Source organism: Pholcus phalangioides, unplaced genomic scaffold (assembly GCF_987345545.1).
Source record: "Pholcus phalangioides strain wild (caught in Gottingen) unplaced genomic scaffold, Ppha-v1.0 ptg000027l_1, whole genome shotgun sequence".
In the NCBI taxonomy this organism is placed as follows: Eukaryota; Metazoa; Arthropoda; class Arachnida; order Araneae; family Pholcidae; genus Pholcus; species Pholcus phalangioides.
Genome location: NW_028301617.1, coordinates 4,310,691 through 4,330,447, shown reverse-complemented (window position 1 = coordinate 4,330,447; position 19,757 = coordinate 4,310,691). Strand labels below are relative to the sequence as shown.

Below are 19,757 nucleotides of genomic sequence, written 5' to 3'. Positions count from 1 at the left end.
CAGTGAAGATGTAGTTTATTAAGACAGCCATGAATTATTTTCAGGATGGAAAAACGAGTTCGGTTACTTGTATATTCTTAAATTGAGAAATTAAGTAAAACTGCGAAAAATCAGTCGCGTGGGAAGTAGAAGCGAGCCACCATGTGACAAAGTAAAACAGAATGGGGCAAGCGTGGTGGAGACGCAAACATCCAGTCGACTCGCGCCATGCTATGACTCGCTCTATTTCCAGTGAGGGCGCTACTTAACTACAGGGTATTCCATAGAAGTGACAACGCTTTATCCTTTCTCCTCCAAGCATCCCTTTGATGATTTTAGAAGAAAGACGCACTCAACTGTAGAGTTTGTCTATTTCTTTACAAACCAAACGGGAGGCTCGACTGAGATGTGTCATTGTAATGGATTGGATGACATTTGCCGTCGTTACATTGGATAAAAAATATCATTTCAGAAATAGAAAAAAAACTTGGAACCAGTCATAACGGTCGTTGTAACGGATGGTCGTTATAATGATATAATGAGCATCGACTGTACAAACATTACACTATATTAGAAAATCGAACTACAATTACATTACAATTTTTTACACTTTTAACGAACAGTCAAATAAGAAGTTTTGGTTAATACAAACTTTGACTTCTTGCGAAATAATATATTCCATCTATAACGATAATTCCTTTATAGCAATACATTTCTCCATTCCTTTGAGTATCGTTATACGGGTGTTTCTCTGTGCATACATTTGTATTATTCTTTTAAGTTGAAATGATTTTGAAGGGTATTTCTAAGCCTAATTCCAAACTCTAAAAGGCATTTGGTCCCTGGGCCCGGGACTAAAATCCTTATAATTTTTCTTTTTTTTTTCCACTCTATAAATTAGCTGTAGAAGAGGCCCCATGGAAAGTCTCGCTTGGGCCCCACGAAAGATTCCAGCCTAGGGGCCCTAACGCACGATGTAGGGGCTACGGGGGAAATAGGCAGAAGACGTAAAAAATAAGTCCCGAACGGGAACAGATTTTGTCTCGAGCCGCCCATTCTTACATTCATGTTTCTGGTATTACGGTCAGACGCCCTCAAAAACACATGACTCAAAAGCGTGATGTCATGTGAATTTTTACTGTGTTAAACTTCGGGGTCTTAACCAAAGTCTACGCTGCCACCCCTTACAACCTGCCGACCGGGTGCGCCGCACCCCTGGCACCCTCGCTTAAGCCACCCCTGCTGATTGGCTTTTGGAAGCTTCTGTGGGGAGACGTATGGTACTTAAAATATCAGAAGTCTGTCGTGTTATTTTCACATATAAATTACTCTTTTCATCCCCAGGTATTGATCTTGACACCTACCAGAGAACTTGCTCTACAGACACAAGTTGTATGCAATGATCTTGGGCAGCCAGCGAACATCAAGAATGCGTGTCTCTTCGGTGGCGTTCCTAAACAACTTTCACTTGAAGAGATCGAAAGAGGTTTAGAGAAGGCCTCCTTTATTATTCCAATTCAAAACAATATGCTAATGCTTGCCTTTGATATATTTGATTCATTTACGTTTCCCATAGCACCCGGCTGGTGAATTCTTATTTTATAGCTGGAATGGGTTTGTCTGCACATTTATTCAAGTCTAACCCATGCGTATTAATGGGTTTTACAGAAATTTTGCCACCCTTCTCCCATTCTTACTATAATTTTCTCGACCATTCAATTTTGCCGCCATGGGCTCGGGGCCGTATCTATCGTACCCTCTTGGGCCCCGGGATAGACATTTTCTTAGGGGGGGGGGCCTCCTAAAAAGGGGAAATTATGCACAAGTAGTGTAAATTTTTTGCGCGGGTGGTCCCCGGTTGCTCCAGCCTAGTTACTGCCCTGCATGGGCTATAGCCCGTGAAGTCCCCCCCCCCCCCACAGTAAATACACATCTGTAAGAATATTTATATATCAACATTCGAGGTGAGTTATCTGCATTTATAAAATTTTGGAAGTGTTCTGTTATGAAAGAAAATTAGTGGAAATGTTACCATCTGATTAAAATTGAAGCTGGTTAAGTCTGGAAAAATTGGAAAATTGGAAAGCTTTCAGCTAGCCAAGGAAGGTATCCTTATTACTCTTACTTACGTCCAACATAAGAAGCACAATCATTCTACAGTGGAACCTCCCATAATGGACACTCCTGTTAGTGGACACTTTTTGAATAACATCGACGGGATTCGATATTTGTTTTACTATCCATTAATGGATACTCCTCCAGCAGACAAATTTTTCGGTCCCGTGGGTGTTCATTATCGAGAAGTTCTACTGTAAAATCCATTAACGCTACACAGTTGGATACCCTATTTATGTTCCCTTTTGAATGAAAATTACTGAAGAGAATGAACAAATTGGATATGTTCTCCATGGCCCCCACAAGGGGAGGGGGGAGGCTGACAGGGCTCTAGCCCTGAGACCCGGGAGAGTTCTCATCATTTTTTGCTACGCTTTAAATTAACTACAGAAGGGGCCCGTGAAAAGTCTGACCTGGGGCCCGCTAAAGATTTCAGCCTAGGAGGCCCCGTTCCAGGATGTGGGGGGGGGGCCATGATGTTCTCCCTTTTGCTTGAAACAACCAACTTTGCATTGAAATTTTTGCCAAAAATATTCCGGTTTTAATAAGCCCTGTTGTGCATAATCTGGCAGAGCGCATACCAGAGATTCAGAAACAGTTCAAAGAGTGCATTTTGAAAACATGGAAGATGGAAATGTTCCTTTTCGAATATAAGCTTCTCAATTTCTTTTCTTCCATTCTTCAGTATCATCTCCTGACATACTAAATATGAATTCAAGCATGCTTATGATTTAGGTGCGCAGATTTGCATCGCCACGCCGAGACGATTGATTAGTTTAATCAGAGAAGGTAAAGTTAACTTGAGGAACTGCACCTTCGTGGTTATCGATGAAGCTGACCTGATGCTGAACGAGGAATTCGAGAGCCAAATCAGAAAAATCTTTGAGCAAATCAGGGTAAGCAGGAAGAGTGAAGTTTTCATTTTGGCGGGAGGCTTCAATGTTAGGGATTGCTGATATTATGTGATTTAAAGATCATACACATAATTATACATGCTTGCATGCGTTAGATTATACAGATTATACATGTGTAGTACATAAATAATAAGCATTTCAGTAAATTTCATTTTTTTTGTCATTGTGTTGCGGGAAATGTTTTACTTTTAGAAAGTTTGTAAGTTTTCGTTATTGTTCCGATATTGAGGCTAGCTTCTTGCGAAAAGAAACCAATTTTGACTAATTTTTTTCCTGGTATAGTCGACACTCATTATAACGACGTCCATCGTTCCGTTGGAAACTGACGCTATATTGGGTTGTCGTTATACTAGGCAAGGTATACGTATAGGATTTTTCTTATATGAAAGGATTTGGGACTTATCCTACCGGTTGTTGTAATGGAGCGATCGCTATAACGTGGGGTCGTTATAACGAGCATCGACTATCACTTAAATTTAAAAAAAAATGTGTTTTATATTTGCAGCCTGATCGTCAGATACTCATGTTCAGCGCTTCGTGGCCCAAAGAGATGCAAAAGTTGGCTGAAAATTTCTTGGTGGACCACATCCACGTGAAAGTTGGTGCCTCGCTGCTGGCAGCAAACCCTAATATAAAGCAAAATATAGAAGTGGTCGAAACATCGGAAAAATATGACAAGTTAGTGACAGTTGTTTTTCATTTTCTGTTTTCTATGTTTTCTTTGTTGCAGCTAGAATATTTTCTTTAATGCCAAAATCTGGATTCAGAACCTGATTTCATTACTAATTCTTTTGAAATCAATATTTCTTCCTCTCATATTATAGGCTGCAGCAAATTCTAAGCGAAATCGTGGCAGAGGGAGACAATAAGGTAATGTTATGAGATAATTTATTGCATGTGCTGAATGAAGCTCATTAAAAATATTTATTATATAATTTTGATATTGATACAGTAGGGTTCTAATTATTCGGACGCATGTGCACTTGACGTATCTGTGACTAACGAAAGACTCTGAATATATAGATCTGTTCTGATTCTTATGGGGCCATTCAAGCATTACGTAAGCAGATTTTTAGCCATTTTTGACCCCCTCACCCCCAGTCAGCAAAATTTAGTCAGCAGCTTAGAATATTTCACATCTTCAAAAAGGGGTGGTTGATGACGTAAGCAACCTTCAAACCACCCTCCTAAGACGCCTTCATAATTTGTATTAAGGAGTTCTACACCCTCCCCCACTTATCAAAAGTCAGCAAATACGAAACCCCCTCCCCCCCCGATGCTGACGTAATACTTGAATCACCCCTATATAGTCAAACCTCCTTTTCTCGAAACTGACGGGACTGAAAATATTTTTGAGATAGTTCGTTTTTCTTCTGCGTAAGAAAGGAAAAGGGGCCGTTCAAGGTTACTAACGAGCCCTGCTAGTTCCGTCGGTAGAACAAACACAGTCGGCTTTTGAGCCCCTGTTCCGGAGCACACATTTATTTCAATGTGCATGAGAGGCCGTCTGTGTCTGCAATCACGATGAGACCAATTCATTTGCGTAACCGGATAGCTCAGTCGGTAGAGCGTTAGGCTTTTAACCTAACGGTCCAGGGTTCGAGCCCCTGTCCGGGCGTAGATGCTTTTGACATGCATGTTTGCGCTTCTGAGTATGCAATCACGATATGAGTTTGCCGTTACCAACCCCGGATAGCTCAGTCGGTAGAGCGTTAGGCTTTTAACCTATAGATAGATTTATTTATTTATTTATTGTATTAAAGGCCGTCGGCCTATTACAATAAGTTGTACAAAAAAAAAAAAAAAAAAAAAAAAGATTACATTTGCATCTAATGAATACAAAAATATAAATATCATTGGGGAAAATCAATTACACATGACAATCCACAAGGTAAAGAAGAAAAGATCTCAGAAATGATCGCACAATAAGCTTCATTCATAAATTTCAAACAAGTTCAAAAATAACTGCACATCTCGAAAAAAATTAAATAATCCGAAAATAAAAGGTCGATCAGAAACATGGGTATCCAGCAAGCCGTATGAGAGACTGCTCATTTGATTCTAGGGAGTTAATATACTGAGAGATACGTTTCCGGCGGAAAGATATGTACATTGGGCAACAAAAAATTACGTGGACGGACAAGATCGTTGGCCTCACGTCTGTTGCAAACATTGCACTCCGAGTTATTTCTGAAAAACAAGGTTCTGCCAGTAGGATGTCGATATGTCATGGTTAATCTTAAGTTCATAAAAAACCTTATTATGTTAATTGGGAGGTTGATGAAAAGATATACTGCAGGTAGAATAGAGAAACGGAAATGTTTAAAATGAAGAAAATGAGTAGAGTTGTGAATTTTGTTGAAATCAATTTGAAGTCCAATATCAGCCACTGCTTTAAGTAAACTGGGAAGAGATCTAGAAATAGTCCGGGGATCATTACAATTAACAAGAAATGGGAAACCGCATTCAGATAACATAACATTTAGGTGTGCTACCCATTTCCGGGAATGATCAGAAGCTGTATCACACATGTTACTTAGTTTAGCGAGGCAGATTCTCGGAAGTCAGGTTTCGAGCATTTTCAATAATCTCGTCCAGAATTTTATTATGAGTCGAATTACTATTACTTTCAAAAGCGGACGTCCCAATTCTGCCCTAATGACGTAACCGGGTACATTTCTAGACAGGTTATAAACTCTTTTGAAAAAAATTTGTTGAATTTTTTCGATGCTGTTTAAATCAAAAATACTCCATATAGGGGCCGCGTAAAAAAATACAGATGTAACTAATGATTGAAAAAGCTTACAATGTATATTTAAATTATTACATTTCATTTTTACGAGAAATGGTATTAAATTATTGATTGCAAGCTGGGCCCTTCCCGGGAAGTGTTTGTTAGCTTTTGTTAAGAGACTCGAGGAGGAGAAAGGTACACCAAGATAGGTGTATTCCGGTACGATGCCAATCGTTGTGTTCTCCCATGACCAATTGTCGTGTGAAGATAGTTTACCTCCTGTTCGGAAAAATATTATTTTTGTTTTATTGAAATTCATTGTTAGCTTTAAACGCTTAAATCTATCAAAAATTAAATTTATTTTTCTTTGAATATTGGTTCTTGTATCCGCGAGCAGCACCATATCATCGGCGTACAGTAAAATATGTATTTCTGTTCGATTATCAATATTTATGCCAGGAATTTCTGCGTTATCTAAAATGTCTATAACTTCATTAGGTAGAGCGTTAGGCTTTTAACGGTGCAGGGTTCGAGCCCCTGACCAGGAGTCAATGATTTTGACATGCATGTTTGAGCTTCTGAGTATGCAATCACGACATGAGTTTGTCGTTAGTGAGCCCGGGTAGCTCTGTCGGTAGAGCGTTTGGCTTTTAACCTAACGGTCCAGGGTTCGAGCACCTGTCCGGGTGTCGATGCTTTTGACATGCATGTTTGCGCTTCTGAGTATGCAATCACGATATGAGTTTGTCGTTAGTGAGCCCGGGTAGCTCTGTCGGTAGAGCGTTAGGCCTTTAACCTAACGGTCCAGGGTTCGAGCACCTGTCCGGGTGTCGATACTTTTGACATGCATGTTTGCGCTTCTGAGTATGCAATCACGATATGAGTTTGTCGTTAGTGAGCCCGGGTAGCTCAGTCGGTAGATCGTTAGGCTTTTAACCTAACGGTCCAGGGTTCGAGCCCCTGTCCGGGTGTCGATGCTTTCGACATGCATGTTTGCGCTTCTGAGTATGCAATCACGATATGAGTTTGTCGTTAGTGAGCCCGGGTAGCTCAGTCGGTAGAGCGTTAGGCTTTTAACCTAACGGTCCAGGGTTCGAGCCCCTGTCCGGGTGTCGACGCTTTTGACATGCATGTTTGCGCTTCTGAGTATGCAATCACGATATGAGTTTGTCGTTAGTGAGCCCGGGTAGCTCAGTCGGTAGAGCGTTAGGCTTTTAACCTAACGGTCCAGGGTTCGAGCCCCTGTCCGGGTGTCGACGCTTTTGACATGCATGTTTGCGCTTCTGAGTATGCAATCACGATATGAGTTTGTTGTTAGTGAGCCCGTGTAGCTCAGTCGGTAGAGCGTTAGTCTTTTAACTTAACGGTCCAGGGTTCCAATCCCCTGTCCGGGTGTCGATGCTTTTGACATGCATGTTTGCGCTTCTGAGTATGCAATCACGATATGAGTTTGTCGTTAGTGAGCCCGGGTAGCTCAGTCGGTAGAGCGTTAGGCTTTTAACCTAACGGTCCAGCGTTCGAGCCCCTGTCCGGGTGTCGACGCTTTTGACATGCATGTTTGCGCTTCTGAGTATGCAATCACGATATGAGTTTGTCGTTAGTGAGCCCGGGTAGCTCAGTCGGTAGAGCGTTAGGCTTTTAACCTAACGGTCCAGGGTTCGAGCCCCTGTCCGGGTGTCGACGCTTTTGACATGCATGTTTGCGCTTCTGAGTATGCAATCACGATATGAGTTTGTCGTTAGTGAGCCCGGGTAGCTCAGTCGGTAGAGCGTTAGGCTTTTAACCTAACGGTCCAGCGTTCGAGCCCCTGTCCGGGTGTCGACGCTTTTGACACGCATGTTTGCGCTTCTGAGTATGCAATCACGATATGAGTTTGTCGTTAGTGAGCCCGTGTAGCTCAGTCGGTAGAGCGTTAGTCTTTTAACCTAACGGTCCAGGGTTCCAATCCCCCTGTCCGGGTGTCGATCATTTTGACATGCATGTTTGCGCTTCTGAGTATGCAATCACAATAAGAGTTTGTTGTTAGCGATCCCGGGTAGCTCTGTCGGTAGAGCGTTTGGCTTTTAACCTAACGGTCCAGGGTTCGAGCACCTGTCCGGGTGTCGATGCTTTTGACATGCATGTTTGCGCTTCTGAGTATGCAATCACGATATGAGTTTGTCGTTAGTGAGCCCGGGTAGCTCTGTCGGTAGAGCGTTAGGCCTTTAACCTAACGGTCCAGGGTTCGAGCACCTGTCCGGGTGTCGATACTTTTGACATGCATGTTTGCGCTTCTGAGTATGCAATCACGATATGAGTTTGTCGTTAGTGAGCCCGGGTAGCTCGGTCGGTAGAGCATTAGGCTTTTAACCTAACGGTCCAGGGTTCGAGCCCCTGTCCGGGTGTCGACGCTTTTGACATGCATGTTTGCGCTTCTGAGTATGCAATCACGATATGAGTTTGTCGTTAGTGAGCCCGGGTAGCTCAGTCGGTAGAGCGTTAGGCTTTTCACCTAACGGTCCAGGGTTCGAGCCCCTGTCCGGGTGTCGACGCTTTTGACATGCATGTTTGCGCTTCTGAGTATGCAATCACGATATGAGTTTGTCGTTAGTGAGCCCGGGTAGCTCAGTCGGTAGAGCGTTAGGCTTTTAACCTAACGGTCCAGGGTTCGAGCCCCTGTCCGGGTGTCGATGCTTTCGACATGCATGTTTGCGCTTCTGAGTATGCAATCAAGATATGAGTTTGTCGTTAGTGAGCCCGGGTAGCTCGGTCGGTAGAGCGTTAGGCTTTTAACCTAACGGTCCAGGGTTCGAGCCCCTGTCCGGGTGTCGACGCTTTTGACATGCATGTTTGCGCTTCTGAGTATGCAATCACGATATGAGTTTGTCGTTAGTGAGCCCGGGTAGCTCAGTCGGTAGAGCGTTAGGCTTTTCACCTAACGGTCCAGGGTTCGAGCCCCTGTCCGGGTGTCGACGCTTTTGACATGCATGTTTGCGCTTCTGAGTATGCAATCACGATATGAGTTTGTTGTTAGTGAGCCCGTGTAGCTCAGTCGGTAGAGCGTTAGTCTTTTAACTTAACGGTCCAGGGTTCCAATCCCCTGTCCGGGTGTCGATGCTTTTGACATGCATGTTTGCGCTTCTGAGTATGCAATCACGATATGAGTTTGTCGTTAGTGAGCCCGGGTAGCTCAGTCGGTAGAGCGTTAGGCTTTTAACCTAACGGTCCAGGGTTCGAGCCCCTGTCCGGGTGTCGACGCTTTTGACATGCATGTTTGCGCTTCTGAGTATGCAATCACGATATGAGTTTGTCGTTAGTGAGCCCGGGTAGCTCAGTCGGTAGAGCGTTAGGCTTTTAACCTAACGGTCCAGGGTTCGAGCCCCTGTCCGGGTGTCGACGCTTTTGACATGCATGTTTGCGCTTCTGAGTATGCAATCACGATATGAGTTTGTCGTTAGTGAGCCCGGATAGCTCAGTCGGTAGAGCGTTAGGCTTTTAACCTAACGGTCCAGGGTTCGAGCCCCTGTCCGGGTGTCGACGCTTTTGACATGCATGTTTGCGCTTCTGAGTATGCAATCACGATATGAGTTTGTCGTTAGTGAGCCCGGGTAGCTCAGTCGGTAGAGCGTTAGGCTTTTAACCTAACGGTCCAGCGTTCGTGCCCCTGTCCGGGTGTCGACGCTTTTGACATGCATGTTTGCGCTTCTGAGTATGCAATCACGATATGAGTTTGTCGTTAGTGAGCCCGGGTAGCTCAGTCGGTAGAGCGTTAGGCTTTTAACCTAACGGTCCAGCGTTCGTGCCCCTGTCCGGGTGTCGACGCTTTTGACATGCATGTTTGCGCTTCTGAGTATGCAATCACGATATGAGTTTGTCGTTAGTGATCCCGGGTAGCTCAGTCGGTAGAGCGTTAGGCTTTTAACCTAACGGTCCAGCGTTCGTGCCCCTGTCCGGGTGTCGACGCTTTTGACATGCATGTTTGCGCTTCTGAGTATGCAATCACGATATGAGTTTGTCGTTAGTGAGCCCGGGTAGCTCAGTCGGTAGAGCGTTAGGCTTTTAACCTAACGGTCCAGCGTTCGTGCCCCTGTCCGGGTGTCGACGCTTTTGACATGCATGTTTGCGCTTCTGAGTATGCAATCACGATATGAGTTTGTCGTTAGTGAGCCCGGGTAGCTCAGTCGGTAGAGCGTTAGTCTTTTAACCTAACGGTCAAGGGTTCCAATCCCCTGTCCGGGTGTCGATGCTTTTGACATGCATGTTTGCGCTTCTGAGTATGCAATCACGATATGAGTTTGTCGTTAGTGATCCCGGGTAGCTCAGTCGGTAGAGCGTTAGGCTTTTAACCTAACGGTCCAGGGTTCGAGCCCCTGTCCGGGTGTCGACGCTTTTGACATGCATGTTTGCGCTTCTGAGTATGCAATCACGATATGAGTTTGTTGTTAGTGAGCCCGTGTAGCTCAGTCGGTAGAGCGTTAGTCTTTTAACTTAACGGTCCAGGGTTCCAATCCCCTGTCCGGGTGTCGATGCTTTTGACATGCATGTTTGCGCTTCTGAGTATGCAATCACGATATGAGTTTGTCGTTAGTGAGCCCGTGTAGCTCAGTCGGTAGAGCGTTAGTCTTTTAACCTAACGGTCCAGGGTTCCAATCCCCTGTCCGGGTGTCGATGCTTTTGACATGCATGTTTGCGCTTCTGAGTATGCAATCACGATATGAGTTTGTTGTTAGTGAGCCCGTGTAGCTCAGTCGGTAGAGCGTTAGTCTTTTAACCTAACGGTCCAGGGTTCCAATCCCCTGTCCGGGTGTCGATGCTTTTGACATGCATGTTTGCGCTTCTGAGTATGCAATCACGATATGAGTTTGTCGTTAGTGAGCCCGGGTAGCTCAGTCGGTAGAGCGTTAGGCTTTTAACCTAACGGTCCAGGGTTCGAGCCCCTGTCCGGGTATCGAAGCTTTTGACATGCATGTTTGCGCTTCTGAGTATGCAATCACGATATGAGTTTGTCGTTAGTGAGCCCGGGTAGCTCAGTCGGTAGAGCGTTAGGCTTTTAACCTAACGGTCCAGGGTTCGAGCCCCTGTCCGGGTGTCGACGCTTTTGACATGCATGTTTGCGCTTCTGAGTATGCAATCACGATATGAGTTTGCCGTTAGTGAGCCCGGATAGCTCAGTCGGTAGAGCGTTAGGCTTTTAACCTAACGGTCCAGGGTTCGAGCCCCTGTCCGGGTGTCGACGCTTTTGACATGCATGTTTGCGCTTCTGAGTATGCAATCACGATATGAGTTTGCCGTTAGTGAGCCCGGGTAGCTCAGTCGGTAGAGCGTTAGGCTTTTAACCTAACGGTCCAGGGTTCGAGCCCCTGTCCGGGTGTCGACGCTTTTGACATGCATGTTTGCGCTTCTGAGTATGCAATCACGATATGAGTTTGCTGTTAGTGGTCCCGTGTAGCTCAGTCGGTAGAGCGTTAGGCTTTTAACCTAACGGTCCAGGGTTCGAGCCCCTGTCCGGGTGTCGATGCTTTTGACATGCATGTTTGCGCTTCTGAGTATGCAATCACGATATGAGTTTGTCGTTAATGAGCCCGGGTAGCTCAGTCGAAAGAGCGTTAGGCTTTTAACCTAACGGTACAGGGTTCGAGCCCCTGTCCGGGTGTCGACGCTTTTGACATGCATGTTTGCGCTTCTGAGTATGCAATCACGATATGAGTTTGTCGTTAGTGAGCCCGGGTAGCTCAGTCGGTAGAGCGTTAGGCTTTTAACCTAACGGTCCAGGGTTCGAGCCCCTGTCCGTGTGTCGATCATTTTGACATGCATGTTTGCGCTTCTGAGTAGGCAATCACGATATGAGTTTGTTGTTAGTGAGCCCGTGTAGCTCAGTCGGTAGAGCGTTAGGCTTTTCACCTAACGGTCCAGGGTTCCAATCCCCTGTCCGGGTGTCGATGCTTTTGACATGCATGTTTGCGCTTCTGAGTATGCAATCACGATATGAGTTTGTCGTTAATGAGCCCGGGTAGCTCAGTCGAAAGAGCGTTAGGCTTTTAACCTAACGGTCCAGGGTTCGAGCCCCTGTCCGGGTGTCGATGCTTTTGACATGCATGTTTGCGCTTCTGAGTATGCAATCACGATATGAGTTTGTCGTTAATGAGCCCGGGTAGCTCTGTCGGTAGAGCGTTAGGCTTTTAACCTAACGGTCCAGGGTTCGAGCCCCTGTCCGGGTGTCGATCATTTTGACATGCATGTTTGCGCTTCTGAGTATGCAATCACAATATGAGTTTGTTGTTACCGAACCCGGGTAGCTCAGTCGGTAGAGCGTTAGTCTTTTAACCTAACGGTCCAGGGTTCGAACCCCTGTCCGGGTGTCGATCATTTTGACATGCATGTTTCCGCTTCTGAGTATGCAATCACGATATGAGTTTGTCGTTTGTGAGCCCGGGTAGCTCAGTCGGTAGAGCGTTAGGCTTTTAACCTAACGGTCCAAGGTTCGACCCCCCTGTCCGGGTGTCGACGCTTTTGACATGCATGTTTGCGCTTCTGAGTATGCAATCACAATAAGAGTTTGTTGTTAGCGATCCCGGGTAGATCTGTCGGTAGAGCGTTATGCTTTTAACCTAATGGTCCAGGGTTCGAGCCCCTGTCCGGGTGTCGATCATTTTGACATGCATGTTTGCGCTTCTGAGTATGCAATTACGATATGAGTTTGTCGTTAGTGAGCCCGGGTAGCTCAGTCGGTAGAGCGTTAGGCTTTTAACCTAACGGTCCAGGGTTCGAGCCCCTGTCCGGGTGTCGACGCTTTTGACATGCATGTTTGCGCTTCTGAGTATGCAATCACGATATGAGTTTGTCGTTAGTGAGCCCGGATAGCTCAGTCGGTAGAGCGTTAGGCTTTTAACCTAACGGTCCAGGGTTCGAGCCCCTGTCCGGGTGTCGACGCTTTTGACATGCATGTTTGCGCTTCTGAGTATGCAATCACGATATGAGTTTGTCGTTAGTGAGCCCGGGTAGCTCAGTCGGTAGAGCGTTAGGCTTTTAACCTAACGGTCCAGCGTTCGTGCCCCTGTCCGGGTGTCGACGCTTTTGACATGCATGTTTGCGCTTCTGAGTATGCAATCACGATATGAGTTTGTCGTTAGTGAGCCCGGGCAGCTCAGTCGGTAGAGCGTTAGGCTTTTAACCTAACGGTCCAGCGTTCGTGCCCCTGTCCGGGTGTCGACGCTTTTGACATGCATGTTTGCGCTTCTGAGTATGCAATCACGATATGAGTTTGTCGTTAGTGATCCCGGGTAGCTCAGTCGGTAGAGCGATCGGCTTTTAACCTAACGGTCCAGCGTTCGTGCCCCTGTCCGGGTGTCGACGCTTTTGACATGCATGTTTGCGCTTCTGAGTATGCAATCACGATATGAGTTTGTCGTTAGTGAGCCCGGGTAGCTCAGTCGGTAGAGCGTTAGGCTTTTAACCTAACGGTCCAGCGTTCGTGCCCCTGTCCGGGTGTCGACGCTTTTGACATGCATGTTTGCGCTTCTGAGTATGCAATCACGATATGAGTTTGTCGTTAGTGAGCCCGGGTAGCTCAGTCGGTAGAGCGTTAGTCTTTTAACCTAACGGTCAAGGGTTCCAATCCCCTGTCCGGGTGTCGATGCTTTTGACATGCATGTTTGCGCTTCTGAGTATGCAATCACGATATGAGTTTGTCGTTAGTGATCCCGGGTAGCTCAGTCGGTAGAGCGTTAGGCTTTTAACCTAACGGTCCAGGGTTCGAGCCCCTGTCCGGGTGTCGACGCTTTTGACATGCATGTTTGCGCTTCTGAGTATGCAATCACGATATGAGTTTGTTGTTAGTGAGCCCGTGTAGCTCAGTCGGTAGAGCGTTAGTCTTTTAACTTAACGGTCCAGGGTTCCAATCCCCTGTCCGGGGGTCGATGCTTTCGACATGCATGTTTGCGCTTCTGAGTATGCAATCACGATATGAGTTTGTCGTTAGTGAGCCCGTGTAGCTCAGTCGGTAGAGCGTTAGTCTTTTAACCTAACGGTCCAGGGTTCCAATCCCCTGTCCGGGTGTCGATGCTTTTGACATGCATGTTTGCGCTTCTGAGTATGCAATCACGATATGAGTTTGTTGTTAGTGAGCCCGTGTAGCTCAGTCGGTAGAGCGTTAGTCTTTTAACCTAACGGTCCAGGGTTCCAATCCCCTGTCCGGGTGTCGATGCTTTTGACATGCATGTTTGCGCTTCTGAGTATGCAATCACGATATGAGTTTGTCGTTAGTGAGCCCGGGTAGCTCAGTCGGTAGAGCGTTAGGCTTTTAACCTAACGGTCCAGGGTTCGAGCCCCTGTCCGGGTATCGAAGCTTTTGACATGCATGTTTGCGCTTCTGAGTATGCAATCACGATATGAGTTTGTCGTTAGTGAGCCCGGGTAGCTCAGTCGGTAGAGCGTTAGGCTTTTAACCTAACGGTCCAGGGTTCGAGCCCCTGTCCGGGTGTCGACGCTTTTGACATGCATGTTTGCGCTTCTGAGTATGCAATCACGATATGAGTTTGCCGTTAGTGAGCCCGGATAGCTCAGTCGGTAGAGCGTTAGGCTTTTAACCTAACGGTCCAGGGTTCGAGCCCCTGTCCGGGTGTCGACGCTTTTGACATGCATGTTTGCGCTTCTGAGTATGCAATCACGATATGAGTTTGCCGTTAGTGAGCCCGGGTAGCTCAGTCGGTAGAGCGTTAGGCTTTTAACCTAACGGTCCAGGGTTCGAGCCCCTGTCCGGGTGTCGACGCTTTTGACATGCATGTTTGCGCTTCTGAGTATGCAATCACGATATGAGTTTGCTGTTAGTGGTCCCGTGTAGCTCAGTCGGTAGAGCGTTAGGCTTTTAACCTAACGGTCCAGGGTTCGAGCCCCTGTCCGGGTGTCGATGCTTTTGACATGCATGTTTGCGCTTCTGAGTATGCAATCACGATATGAGTTTGTCGTTAATGAGCCCGGGTAGCTCAGTCGAAAGAGCGTTAGGCTTTTAACCTAACGGTACAGGGTTCGAGCCCCTGTCCGGGTGTCGACGCTTTTGACATGCATGTTTGCGCTTCTGAGTATGCAATCACGATATGAGTTTGTCGTTAGTGAGCCCGGGTAGCTCAGTCGGTAGAGCGTTAGGCTTTTAACCTAACGGTCCAGGGTTCGAGCCCCTGTCCGTGTGTCGATCATTTTGACATGCATGTTTGCGCTTCTGAGTAGGCAATCACGATATGAGTTTGTTGTTAGTGAGCCCGTGTAGCTCAGTCGGTAGAGCGTTAGGCTTTTCACCTAACGGTCCAGGGTTCCAATCCCCTGTCCGGGTGTCGATGCTTTTGACATGCATGTTTGCGCTTCTGAGTATGCAATCACGATATGAGTTTGTCGTTAGTGAGCCCGGGTAGCTCAGTCGGTAGAGCGTTAGGCTTTTAACCTAACGGTCCAGGGTTCGAGCCCCTGTCCGGGTTTCGACGCTTTTGACATGCATGTTTGCGCTTCTGAGTATGCAATCACGATATGAGTTTGCTGTTAGTGGGCCCGTGTAGCTCAGTCGGTCGAGCGTTAGGCTTTTAACCTAACGGTCCAGGGTTCGAGCCCCTGTCCGGGTGTCGATGCTTTTGACATGCATGTTTGCGCTTCTGAGTATGCAATCACGATATGAGTTTGTCGTTAATGAGCCCGGGTAGCTCAGTCGAAAGAGCGTTAGGCTTTTAACCTAACGGTCCAGGGTTCGAGCCCCTGTCCGGGTGTCGATGCTTTTGACATGCATGTTTGCGCTTCTGAGTATGCAATCACGATATGAGTTTGTCGTTAATGAGCCCGGGTAGCTCTGTCGGTAGAGCGTTAGGCTTTTAACCTAACGGTCCAGGGTTCGAGCCCCTGTCCGGGTGTCGATCATTTTGACATGCATGTTTGCGCTTCTGAGTATGCAATCACAATATGAGTTTGTTGTTACCGAACCCGGGTAGCTCAGTCGGTAGAGCGTTAGTCTTTTAACCTAACGGTCCAGGGTTCGAACCCCTGTCCGGGTGTCGATCATTTTGACATGCATGTTTCCGCTTCTGAGTATGCAATCACGATATGAGTTTGTCGTTTGTGAGCCCGGGTAGCTCAGTCGGTAGAGCGTTAGGCTTTTAACCTAACGGTCCAAGGTTCGACCCCCCTGTCCGGGTGTCGACGCTTTTGACATGCATGTTTGCGCTTCTGAGTATGCAATCACAATAAGAGTTTGTTGTTAGCGATCCCGGGTAGATCTGTCGGTAGAGCGTTATGCTTTTAACCTAATGGTCCAGGGTTCGAGCCCCTGTCCGGGTGTCGATCATTTTGACATGCATGTTTGCGCTTCTGAGTATGCAATTACGATATGAGTTTGTCGTTAGTGAGCCCGGGTAGCTCAGTCGGTAGAGCGTTAGGCTTTTAACCTAACGGTCCAGGGTTCGAGCTCCTGTCCGGGTGTCGACGCTTTTGACATGCATGTTTGCGCTTCTGAGTATGCAATCACGATATGAGTTTGTCGTTAGTGATCCCGGGTAGCTCAGTCGGTAGAGCGTTAGGCTTTTAACCTAACGGTCCAGGGTTCGAGCCCCTGTCCGGGTGTCGATCGTTTTGACATGCATGTTTGCGCTTCTGAGTATGCAATCACAATATGAGTTTGTTGTTACCGACGCCGGGTAGCTCAGTCGGTAGAGCGTTAGGCTTTTAACCTAACGGTCCAGGGTTCGAGCCCCTGTCCGGGTGTCGATCATTTTGACATGCATGTTTGCGCTTCTGAGTATGCAATCACAATATGAGTTTGTTGTTACCGAACCCGGGTAGCTCAGTCGGTAGAGCGTTAGGCTTTTAACCTAACGGTCCAGGGTTCGAGCCCCTGTCCGGGCGTCGATCATTTTGACATGCATGTTTGCGCTTCTGAGTATGCAATCACAATATGAGTTTGTTGTTACCGAACCCGGGTAGCTCAGTCGGTAGAGCGTTAGGCTTTTAACCTAACGGTCCAGGGTTCGAGCCCCTGTCCGTGTGTCGATCATTTTGACATGCATGTTTGCGCTTCTGAGTAGGCAATCACGATATGAGTTTGTTGTTAGTGAGCCCGTGTAGCTCAGTCGGTAGAGCGTTAGGCTTTTCACCTAACGGTCCAGGGTTCCAATCCCCTGTCCGGGTGTCGATGCTTTTGACATGCATGTTTGCGCTTCTGAGTATGCAATCACGATATGAGTTTGTCGTTAGTGAGCCCGGGTAGCTCAGTCGGTAGAGCGTTAGGCTTTTAACCTAACGGTCCAGGGTTCGAGCCCCTGTCCCTGTGTCGACGCTTTTGACATGCATGTTTGCGCTTCTGAGTATGCAATCACGATATGAGTTTGTCGTTAATGAGCCCGGGTATCTCAGTCGAAAGAGCGTTAGGCTTTTAACCTAACGGTCCAGGGTTCGAGCCCCTGTCCGGGTGTCGATGCTTTTGACATGCATGTTTGCGCTTCTGAGTATGCAATCACGATATGAGTTTGTCGTTAATGAGCCTGGGTATCTCAGTCGAAAGAGCGTTAGGCTTTTAACCTAACGGTCCAGGGTTCGAGCCCCTGTCCGGGTGTCGATGCTTTTGACATGCATGTTTGCGCTTCTGAGTATGCAATCACGATATGAGTTTGTCGTTAATGAGCCCGGGTATCTCAGTCGAAAGAGCGTTAGGCTTTTAACCTAACGGTCCAGGGTTCGAGCCCCTGTCCGGGTGTCGATGCTTTTGACATGCATGTTTGCGCTTCTGAGTATGCAATCACGATATGAGTTTGTCGTTAATGAGCCCGGGTAGCTCTGTCGGTAGAGCGTTAGGCTTTTAACCTAACGGTCCAGGGTTCGAGCCCCTGTCCGGGTGTCGATCATTTTGACATGCATGTTTGCGCTTCTGAGTATGCAATCACAATATGAGTTTGTTGTTGCCGAACCCGGGTAGCTCAGTCGGTAGAGCGTTAGTCTTTTAACCTAACGGTCCAGGGTTCGAACCCCTGTCCGGGTGTCGATCATTTTGACATGCATGTTTCCGCTTCTGAGTATGCAATCACGATATGAGTTTGTTGTTAGTGAGCCCGTGTAGCTCAGTCGGTAGAGCGTTAGTCTTTTAACCTAACGGTCCAGGGTTCCAATCCCCTGTCCGTGTGTCGATGCTTTTGACATGCATGTTTGCGCTTCTGAGTATGCAATCACGATATGAGTTTGTCGTTAGTGAGCCCGGGTAGCTCAGTCGGTAGAGCGTTAGGCTTTTAACCTAACGGTCCAGGGTTCGAGCCCCTGTCCGGGTGTCGACGCTTTTGACATGCATGTTTGCGCTTCTGAGTATGCAATCACGATATGAGTTTGCTGTTAGTGGTCCCGTGTAGCTCAGTCGGTAGAGCGTTAGGCTTTTAACCTAACGGTCCAGGGTTCGAGCCCCTGTCCGGGTGTCGATGCTTTTGACATGCATGTTTGCGCTTCTGAGTATGCAATCACGATATGAGTTTGTCGTTAGTGAGCCCGGGTAGCTCAGTCGGTAGAGCGTTAGGCTTTTAACCTAACGGTCCAGGGTTCGAGCCCCTGTCCGGGTGTCGACGCTTTTGACATGCATGTTTGCGCTTCTGAGTATGCAATCACGATATGAGTTTGCTGTTAGTGGTCCCGTGTAGCTCAGTCGGTAGAGCGTTAGGCTTTTAACCTAACGGTCCAGGGTTCGAGCCCCTGTCCGGGTGTCGATGCTTTTGACATGCATGTTTGCGCTTCTGAGTATGCAATCACGATATGAGTTTGTCGTTAGTGAGCCCGGGTAGCTCAGTCGAGAGAGCGTTAGGCTTTTAACCTAACGGTCCAGCGTTCGAGCCCCTGTCCGGGTGTCGATCGTTTTGACATGCATGTTTGCGCTTCTGAGTATGCAATCACAATAAGAGTTTGTTGTTAGCGATCCCGGGTACCTCTGTCGGTAGAGCGTTAGGCTTTTAACCTAACGGTCCAGGGTTCGAGCCCCTGTCCGGGTGTCGATCATTTTGACATGCATGTTTGCGCTTCTAAGTATGCAATCACAATATGAGTGTGTCGTTAGTGAGCCCGTGTAGCTCAGTCGGTAGAGCGTTAGTCTTTTAACTTAACGGTCCAGGGTTCGAGCCCCTGTCCGGGTGTCGATCATTTTGACATGCATGTTTGCGCTTCTGAGTATGCAATCACAATATGAGTTTGTTGTTACCGAACCCGGGTAGCTCAGTCGGTAGAGCGTTAGGCTTTTAACCTAACGGTCCAGGGTTCGAGCCCCTGTCCGGGCGTCGATCATTTTGACATGCATGTTTGCGCTTCTGAGTATGCAATCACGATATGAGTTTGTTGTTACCGAACCCGGGTAGCTCAGTCGGTAGAGCGTTAGGCTTTTAACCTAACGGTCCAGGGTTCGAGCCCCTGTCCGTGTGTCGATCATTTTGACATGCATGTTTGCGCTTCTGAGTAGGCAATCACGATATGAGTTTGTTGTTAGTGAGCCCGTGTAGCTCAGTCGGTAGAGCGTTAGGCTTTTCACCTAACGGTCCAGGGTTCCAATCCCCTGTCCGGGTGTCGATGCTTTTGACATGCATGTTTGCGCTTCTGAGTATGCAATCACGATATGAGTTTGTCGTTAGTGAGCCCGGGTAGCTCAGTCGGTAGAGCGTTAGGCTTTTAACCTAACGGTCCAGGGTTCGAGCCCCTGTCCGGGTGTCGACGCTTTTGACATGCATGTTTGCGCTTCTGAGTATGCAATCACGATATGAGTTTGCTGTTAGTGGTCCCGTGTAGCTCAGTCGGTAGAGCGTTAGGCTTTTAACCTAACGGTCCAGGGTTCGAGCCCCTGTCCGGGTGTCGATGCTTTTGACATGCATGTTTGCGCTTCTGAGTATGCAATCACGATATGAGTTTGTCGTTAATGAGCCCGGGTAGCTCAGTCGAAAGAGCGTTAGGCTTTTAACCTAACGGTCCAGGGTTCGAGCCCCTGTCCGGGTGTCGATCATTTTGACATGCATGTTTGCGCTTCTGAGTATGCAATCACAATATGA

General features: G+C 47.2%; 1 protein-coding gene and 52 non-coding genes across 53 annotated transcripts in view; all 53 read left to right on the top strand.

Moving 5' to 3' along the window:
• LOC149068109 (uncharacterized) overlaps positions 1–19,757 on the top strand; it is a 44,094-nt gene that overhangs the window by 6,983 nt on the left and 17,354 nt on the right. The window contains exons 5-8 of the mRNA XM_089251901.1: positions 1,324–1,465; positions 2,830–2,990; positions 3,514–3,686; positions 3,833–3,878. Coding sequence (XP_089108027.1) covers positions 1,324–1,465; positions 2,830–2,990; positions 3,514–3,686; positions 3,833–3,878 — 522 coding nt within the window. The remainder of the gene's footprint in view (positions 1–1,323; positions 1,466–2,829; positions 2,991–3,513; positions 3,687–3,832; positions 3,879–19,757) is intronic.
• TRNAK-UUU (transfer RNA lysine (anticodon UUU)) lies at positions 4,554–4,626 on the top strand. The gene has a single exon. It is a non-coding gene; the product is annotated as a tRNA-Lys (tRNA).
• Positions 6,641–6,713, top strand: TRNAK-UUU (transfer RNA lysine (anticodon UUU)). The gene has a single exon. It is a non-coding gene; the product is annotated as a tRNA-Lys (tRNA).
• On the top strand, positions 6,782–6,854 carry TRNAK-UUU (transfer RNA lysine (anticodon UUU)). Its single transcript has one exon. It is a non-coding gene; the product is annotated as a tRNA-Lys (tRNA).
• TRNAK-UUU (transfer RNA lysine (anticodon UUU)) lies at positions 6,923–6,995 on the top strand. The gene has a single exon. It is a non-coding gene; the product is annotated as a tRNA-Lys (tRNA).
• TRNAK-UUU (transfer RNA lysine (anticodon UUU)) lies at positions 7,206–7,278 on the top strand. The gene has a single exon. It is a non-coding gene; the product is annotated as a tRNA-Lys (tRNA).
• TRNAK-UUU (transfer RNA lysine (anticodon UUU)) lies at positions 7,347–7,419 on the top strand. Its single transcript has one exon. It is a non-coding gene; the product is annotated as a tRNA-Lys (tRNA).
• On the top strand, positions 7,488–7,560 carry TRNAK-UUU (transfer RNA lysine (anticodon UUU)). The gene has a single exon. It is a non-coding gene; the product is annotated as a tRNA-Lys (tRNA).
• On the top strand, positions 8,054–8,126 carry TRNAK-UUU (transfer RNA lysine (anticodon UUU)). Its single transcript has one exon. It is a non-coding gene; the product is annotated as a tRNA-Lys (tRNA).
• TRNAK-UUU (transfer RNA lysine (anticodon UUU)) lies at positions 8,195–8,267 on the top strand. The gene has a single exon. It is a non-coding gene; the product is annotated as a tRNA-Lys (tRNA).
• TRNAK-UUU (transfer RNA lysine (anticodon UUU)) lies at positions 8,336–8,408 on the top strand. The gene has a single exon. It is a non-coding gene; the product is annotated as a tRNA-Lys (tRNA).
• TRNAK-UUU (transfer RNA lysine (anticodon UUU)) lies at positions 8,477–8,549 on the top strand. Its single transcript has one exon. It is a non-coding gene; the product is annotated as a tRNA-Lys (tRNA).
• On the top strand, positions 8,618–8,690 carry TRNAK-UUU (transfer RNA lysine (anticodon UUU)). The gene has a single exon. It is a non-coding gene; the product is annotated as a tRNA-Lys (tRNA).
• Positions 8,901–8,973, top strand: TRNAK-UUU (transfer RNA lysine (anticodon UUU)). Its single transcript has one exon. It is a non-coding gene; the product is annotated as a tRNA-Lys (tRNA).
• Positions 9,042–9,114, top strand: TRNAK-UUU (transfer RNA lysine (anticodon UUU)). Its single transcript has one exon. It is a non-coding gene; the product is annotated as a tRNA-Lys (tRNA).
• TRNAK-UUU (transfer RNA lysine (anticodon UUU)) lies at positions 9,183–9,255 on the top strand. The gene has a single exon. It is a non-coding gene; the product is annotated as a tRNA-Lys (tRNA).
• Positions 10,030–10,102, top strand: TRNAK-UUU (transfer RNA lysine (anticodon UUU)). The gene has a single exon. It is a non-coding gene; the product is annotated as a tRNA-Lys (tRNA).
• TRNAK-UUU (transfer RNA lysine (anticodon UUU)) lies at positions 10,597–10,669 on the top strand. Its single transcript has one exon. It is a non-coding gene; the product is annotated as a tRNA-Lys (tRNA).
• On the top strand, positions 10,738–10,810 carry TRNAK-UUU (transfer RNA lysine (anticodon UUU)). Its single transcript has one exon. It is a non-coding gene; the product is annotated as a tRNA-Lys (tRNA).
• On the top strand, positions 10,879–10,951 carry TRNAK-UUU (transfer RNA lysine (anticodon UUU)). The gene has a single exon. It is a non-coding gene; the product is annotated as a tRNA-Lys (tRNA).
• TRNAK-UUU (transfer RNA lysine (anticodon UUU)) lies at positions 11,020–11,092 on the top strand. Its single transcript has one exon. It is a non-coding gene; the product is annotated as a tRNA-Lys (tRNA).
• TRNAK-UUU (transfer RNA lysine (anticodon UUU)) lies at positions 11,443–11,515 on the top strand. Its single transcript has one exon. It is a non-coding gene; the product is annotated as a tRNA-Lys (tRNA).
• Positions 11,726–11,798, top strand: TRNAK-UUU (transfer RNA lysine (anticodon UUU)). Its single transcript has one exon. It is a non-coding gene; the product is annotated as a tRNA-Lys (tRNA).
• On the top strand, positions 11,867–11,939 carry TRNAK-UUU (transfer RNA lysine (anticodon UUU)). Its single transcript has one exon. It is a non-coding gene; the product is annotated as a tRNA-Lys (tRNA).
• On the top strand, positions 12,008–12,080 carry TRNAK-UUU (transfer RNA lysine (anticodon UUU)). Its single transcript has one exon. It is a non-coding gene; the product is annotated as a tRNA-Lys (tRNA).
• TRNAK-UUU (transfer RNA lysine (anticodon UUU)) lies at positions 12,432–12,504 on the top strand. The gene has a single exon. It is a non-coding gene; the product is annotated as a tRNA-Lys (tRNA).
• Positions 12,573–12,645, top strand: TRNAK-UUU (transfer RNA lysine (anticodon UUU)). Its single transcript has one exon. It is a non-coding gene; the product is annotated as a tRNA-Lys (tRNA).
• TRNAK-UUU (transfer RNA lysine (anticodon UUU)) lies at positions 13,420–13,492 on the top strand. Its single transcript has one exon. It is a non-coding gene; the product is annotated as a tRNA-Lys (tRNA).
• Positions 13,987–14,059, top strand: TRNAK-UUU (transfer RNA lysine (anticodon UUU)). Its single transcript has one exon. It is a non-coding gene; the product is annotated as a tRNA-Lys (tRNA).
• TRNAK-UUU (transfer RNA lysine (anticodon UUU)) lies at positions 14,128–14,200 on the top strand. The gene has a single exon. It is a non-coding gene; the product is annotated as a tRNA-Lys (tRNA).
• On the top strand, positions 14,269–14,341 carry TRNAK-UUU (transfer RNA lysine (anticodon UUU)). The gene has a single exon. It is a non-coding gene; the product is annotated as a tRNA-Lys (tRNA).
• TRNAK-UUU (transfer RNA lysine (anticodon UUU)) lies at positions 14,410–14,482 on the top strand. Its single transcript has one exon. It is a non-coding gene; the product is annotated as a tRNA-Lys (tRNA).
• On the top strand, positions 14,833–14,905 carry TRNAK-UUU (transfer RNA lysine (anticodon UUU)). Its single transcript has one exon. It is a non-coding gene; the product is annotated as a tRNA-Lys (tRNA).
• On the top strand, positions 15,116–15,188 carry TRNAK-UUU (transfer RNA lysine (anticodon UUU)). Its single transcript has one exon. It is a non-coding gene; the product is annotated as a tRNA-Lys (tRNA).
• On the top strand, positions 15,398–15,470 carry TRNAK-UUU (transfer RNA lysine (anticodon UUU)). Its single transcript has one exon. It is a non-coding gene; the product is annotated as a tRNA-Lys (tRNA).
• TRNAK-UUU (transfer RNA lysine (anticodon UUU)) lies at positions 15,539–15,611 on the top strand. The gene has a single exon. It is a non-coding gene; the product is annotated as a tRNA-Lys (tRNA).
• On the top strand, positions 15,680–15,752 carry TRNAK-UUU (transfer RNA lysine (anticodon UUU)). The gene has a single exon. It is a non-coding gene; the product is annotated as a tRNA-Lys (tRNA).
• On the top strand, positions 16,104–16,176 carry TRNAK-UUU (transfer RNA lysine (anticodon UUU)). The gene has a single exon. It is a non-coding gene; the product is annotated as a tRNA-Lys (tRNA).
• Positions 16,245–16,317, top strand: TRNAK-UUU (transfer RNA lysine (anticodon UUU)). Its single transcript has one exon. It is a non-coding gene; the product is annotated as a tRNA-Lys (tRNA).
• On the top strand, positions 16,385–16,458 carry TRNAK-UUU (transfer RNA lysine (anticodon UUU)). Its single transcript has one exon. It is a non-coding gene; the product is annotated as a tRNA-Lys (tRNA).
• On the top strand, positions 16,527–16,599 carry TRNAK-UUU (transfer RNA lysine (anticodon UUU)). Its single transcript has one exon. It is a non-coding gene; the product is annotated as a tRNA-Lys (tRNA).
• TRNAK-UUU (transfer RNA lysine (anticodon UUU)) lies at positions 16,668–16,740 on the top strand. Its single transcript has one exon. It is a non-coding gene; the product is annotated as a tRNA-Lys (tRNA).
• Positions 17,515–17,587, top strand: TRNAK-UUU (transfer RNA lysine (anticodon UUU)). The gene has a single exon. It is a non-coding gene; the product is annotated as a tRNA-Lys (tRNA).
• Positions 17,656–17,728, top strand: TRNAK-UUU (transfer RNA lysine (anticodon UUU)). The gene has a single exon. It is a non-coding gene; the product is annotated as a tRNA-Lys (tRNA).
• Positions 17,939–18,011, top strand: TRNAK-UUU (transfer RNA lysine (anticodon UUU)). Its single transcript has one exon. It is a non-coding gene; the product is annotated as a tRNA-Lys (tRNA).
• On the top strand, positions 18,080–18,152 carry TRNAK-UUU (transfer RNA lysine (anticodon UUU)). The gene has a single exon. It is a non-coding gene; the product is annotated as a tRNA-Lys (tRNA).
• On the top strand, positions 18,221–18,293 carry TRNAK-UUU (transfer RNA lysine (anticodon UUU)). Its single transcript has one exon. It is a non-coding gene; the product is annotated as a tRNA-Lys (tRNA).
• On the top strand, positions 18,362–18,434 carry TRNAK-UUU (transfer RNA lysine (anticodon UUU)). Its single transcript has one exon. It is a non-coding gene; the product is annotated as a tRNA-Lys (tRNA).
• Positions 18,926–18,998, top strand: TRNAK-UUU (transfer RNA lysine (anticodon UUU)). The gene has a single exon. It is a non-coding gene; the product is annotated as a tRNA-Lys (tRNA).
• TRNAK-UUU (transfer RNA lysine (anticodon UUU)) lies at positions 19,067–19,139 on the top strand. Its single transcript has one exon. It is a non-coding gene; the product is annotated as a tRNA-Lys (tRNA).
• On the top strand, positions 19,350–19,422 carry TRNAK-UUU (transfer RNA lysine (anticodon UUU)). The gene has a single exon. It is a non-coding gene; the product is annotated as a tRNA-Lys (tRNA).
• TRNAK-UUU (transfer RNA lysine (anticodon UUU)) lies at positions 19,491–19,563 on the top strand. Its single transcript has one exon. It is a non-coding gene; the product is annotated as a tRNA-Lys (tRNA).
• On the top strand, positions 19,632–19,704 carry TRNAK-UUU (transfer RNA lysine (anticodon UUU)). The gene has a single exon. It is a non-coding gene; the product is annotated as a tRNA-Lys (tRNA).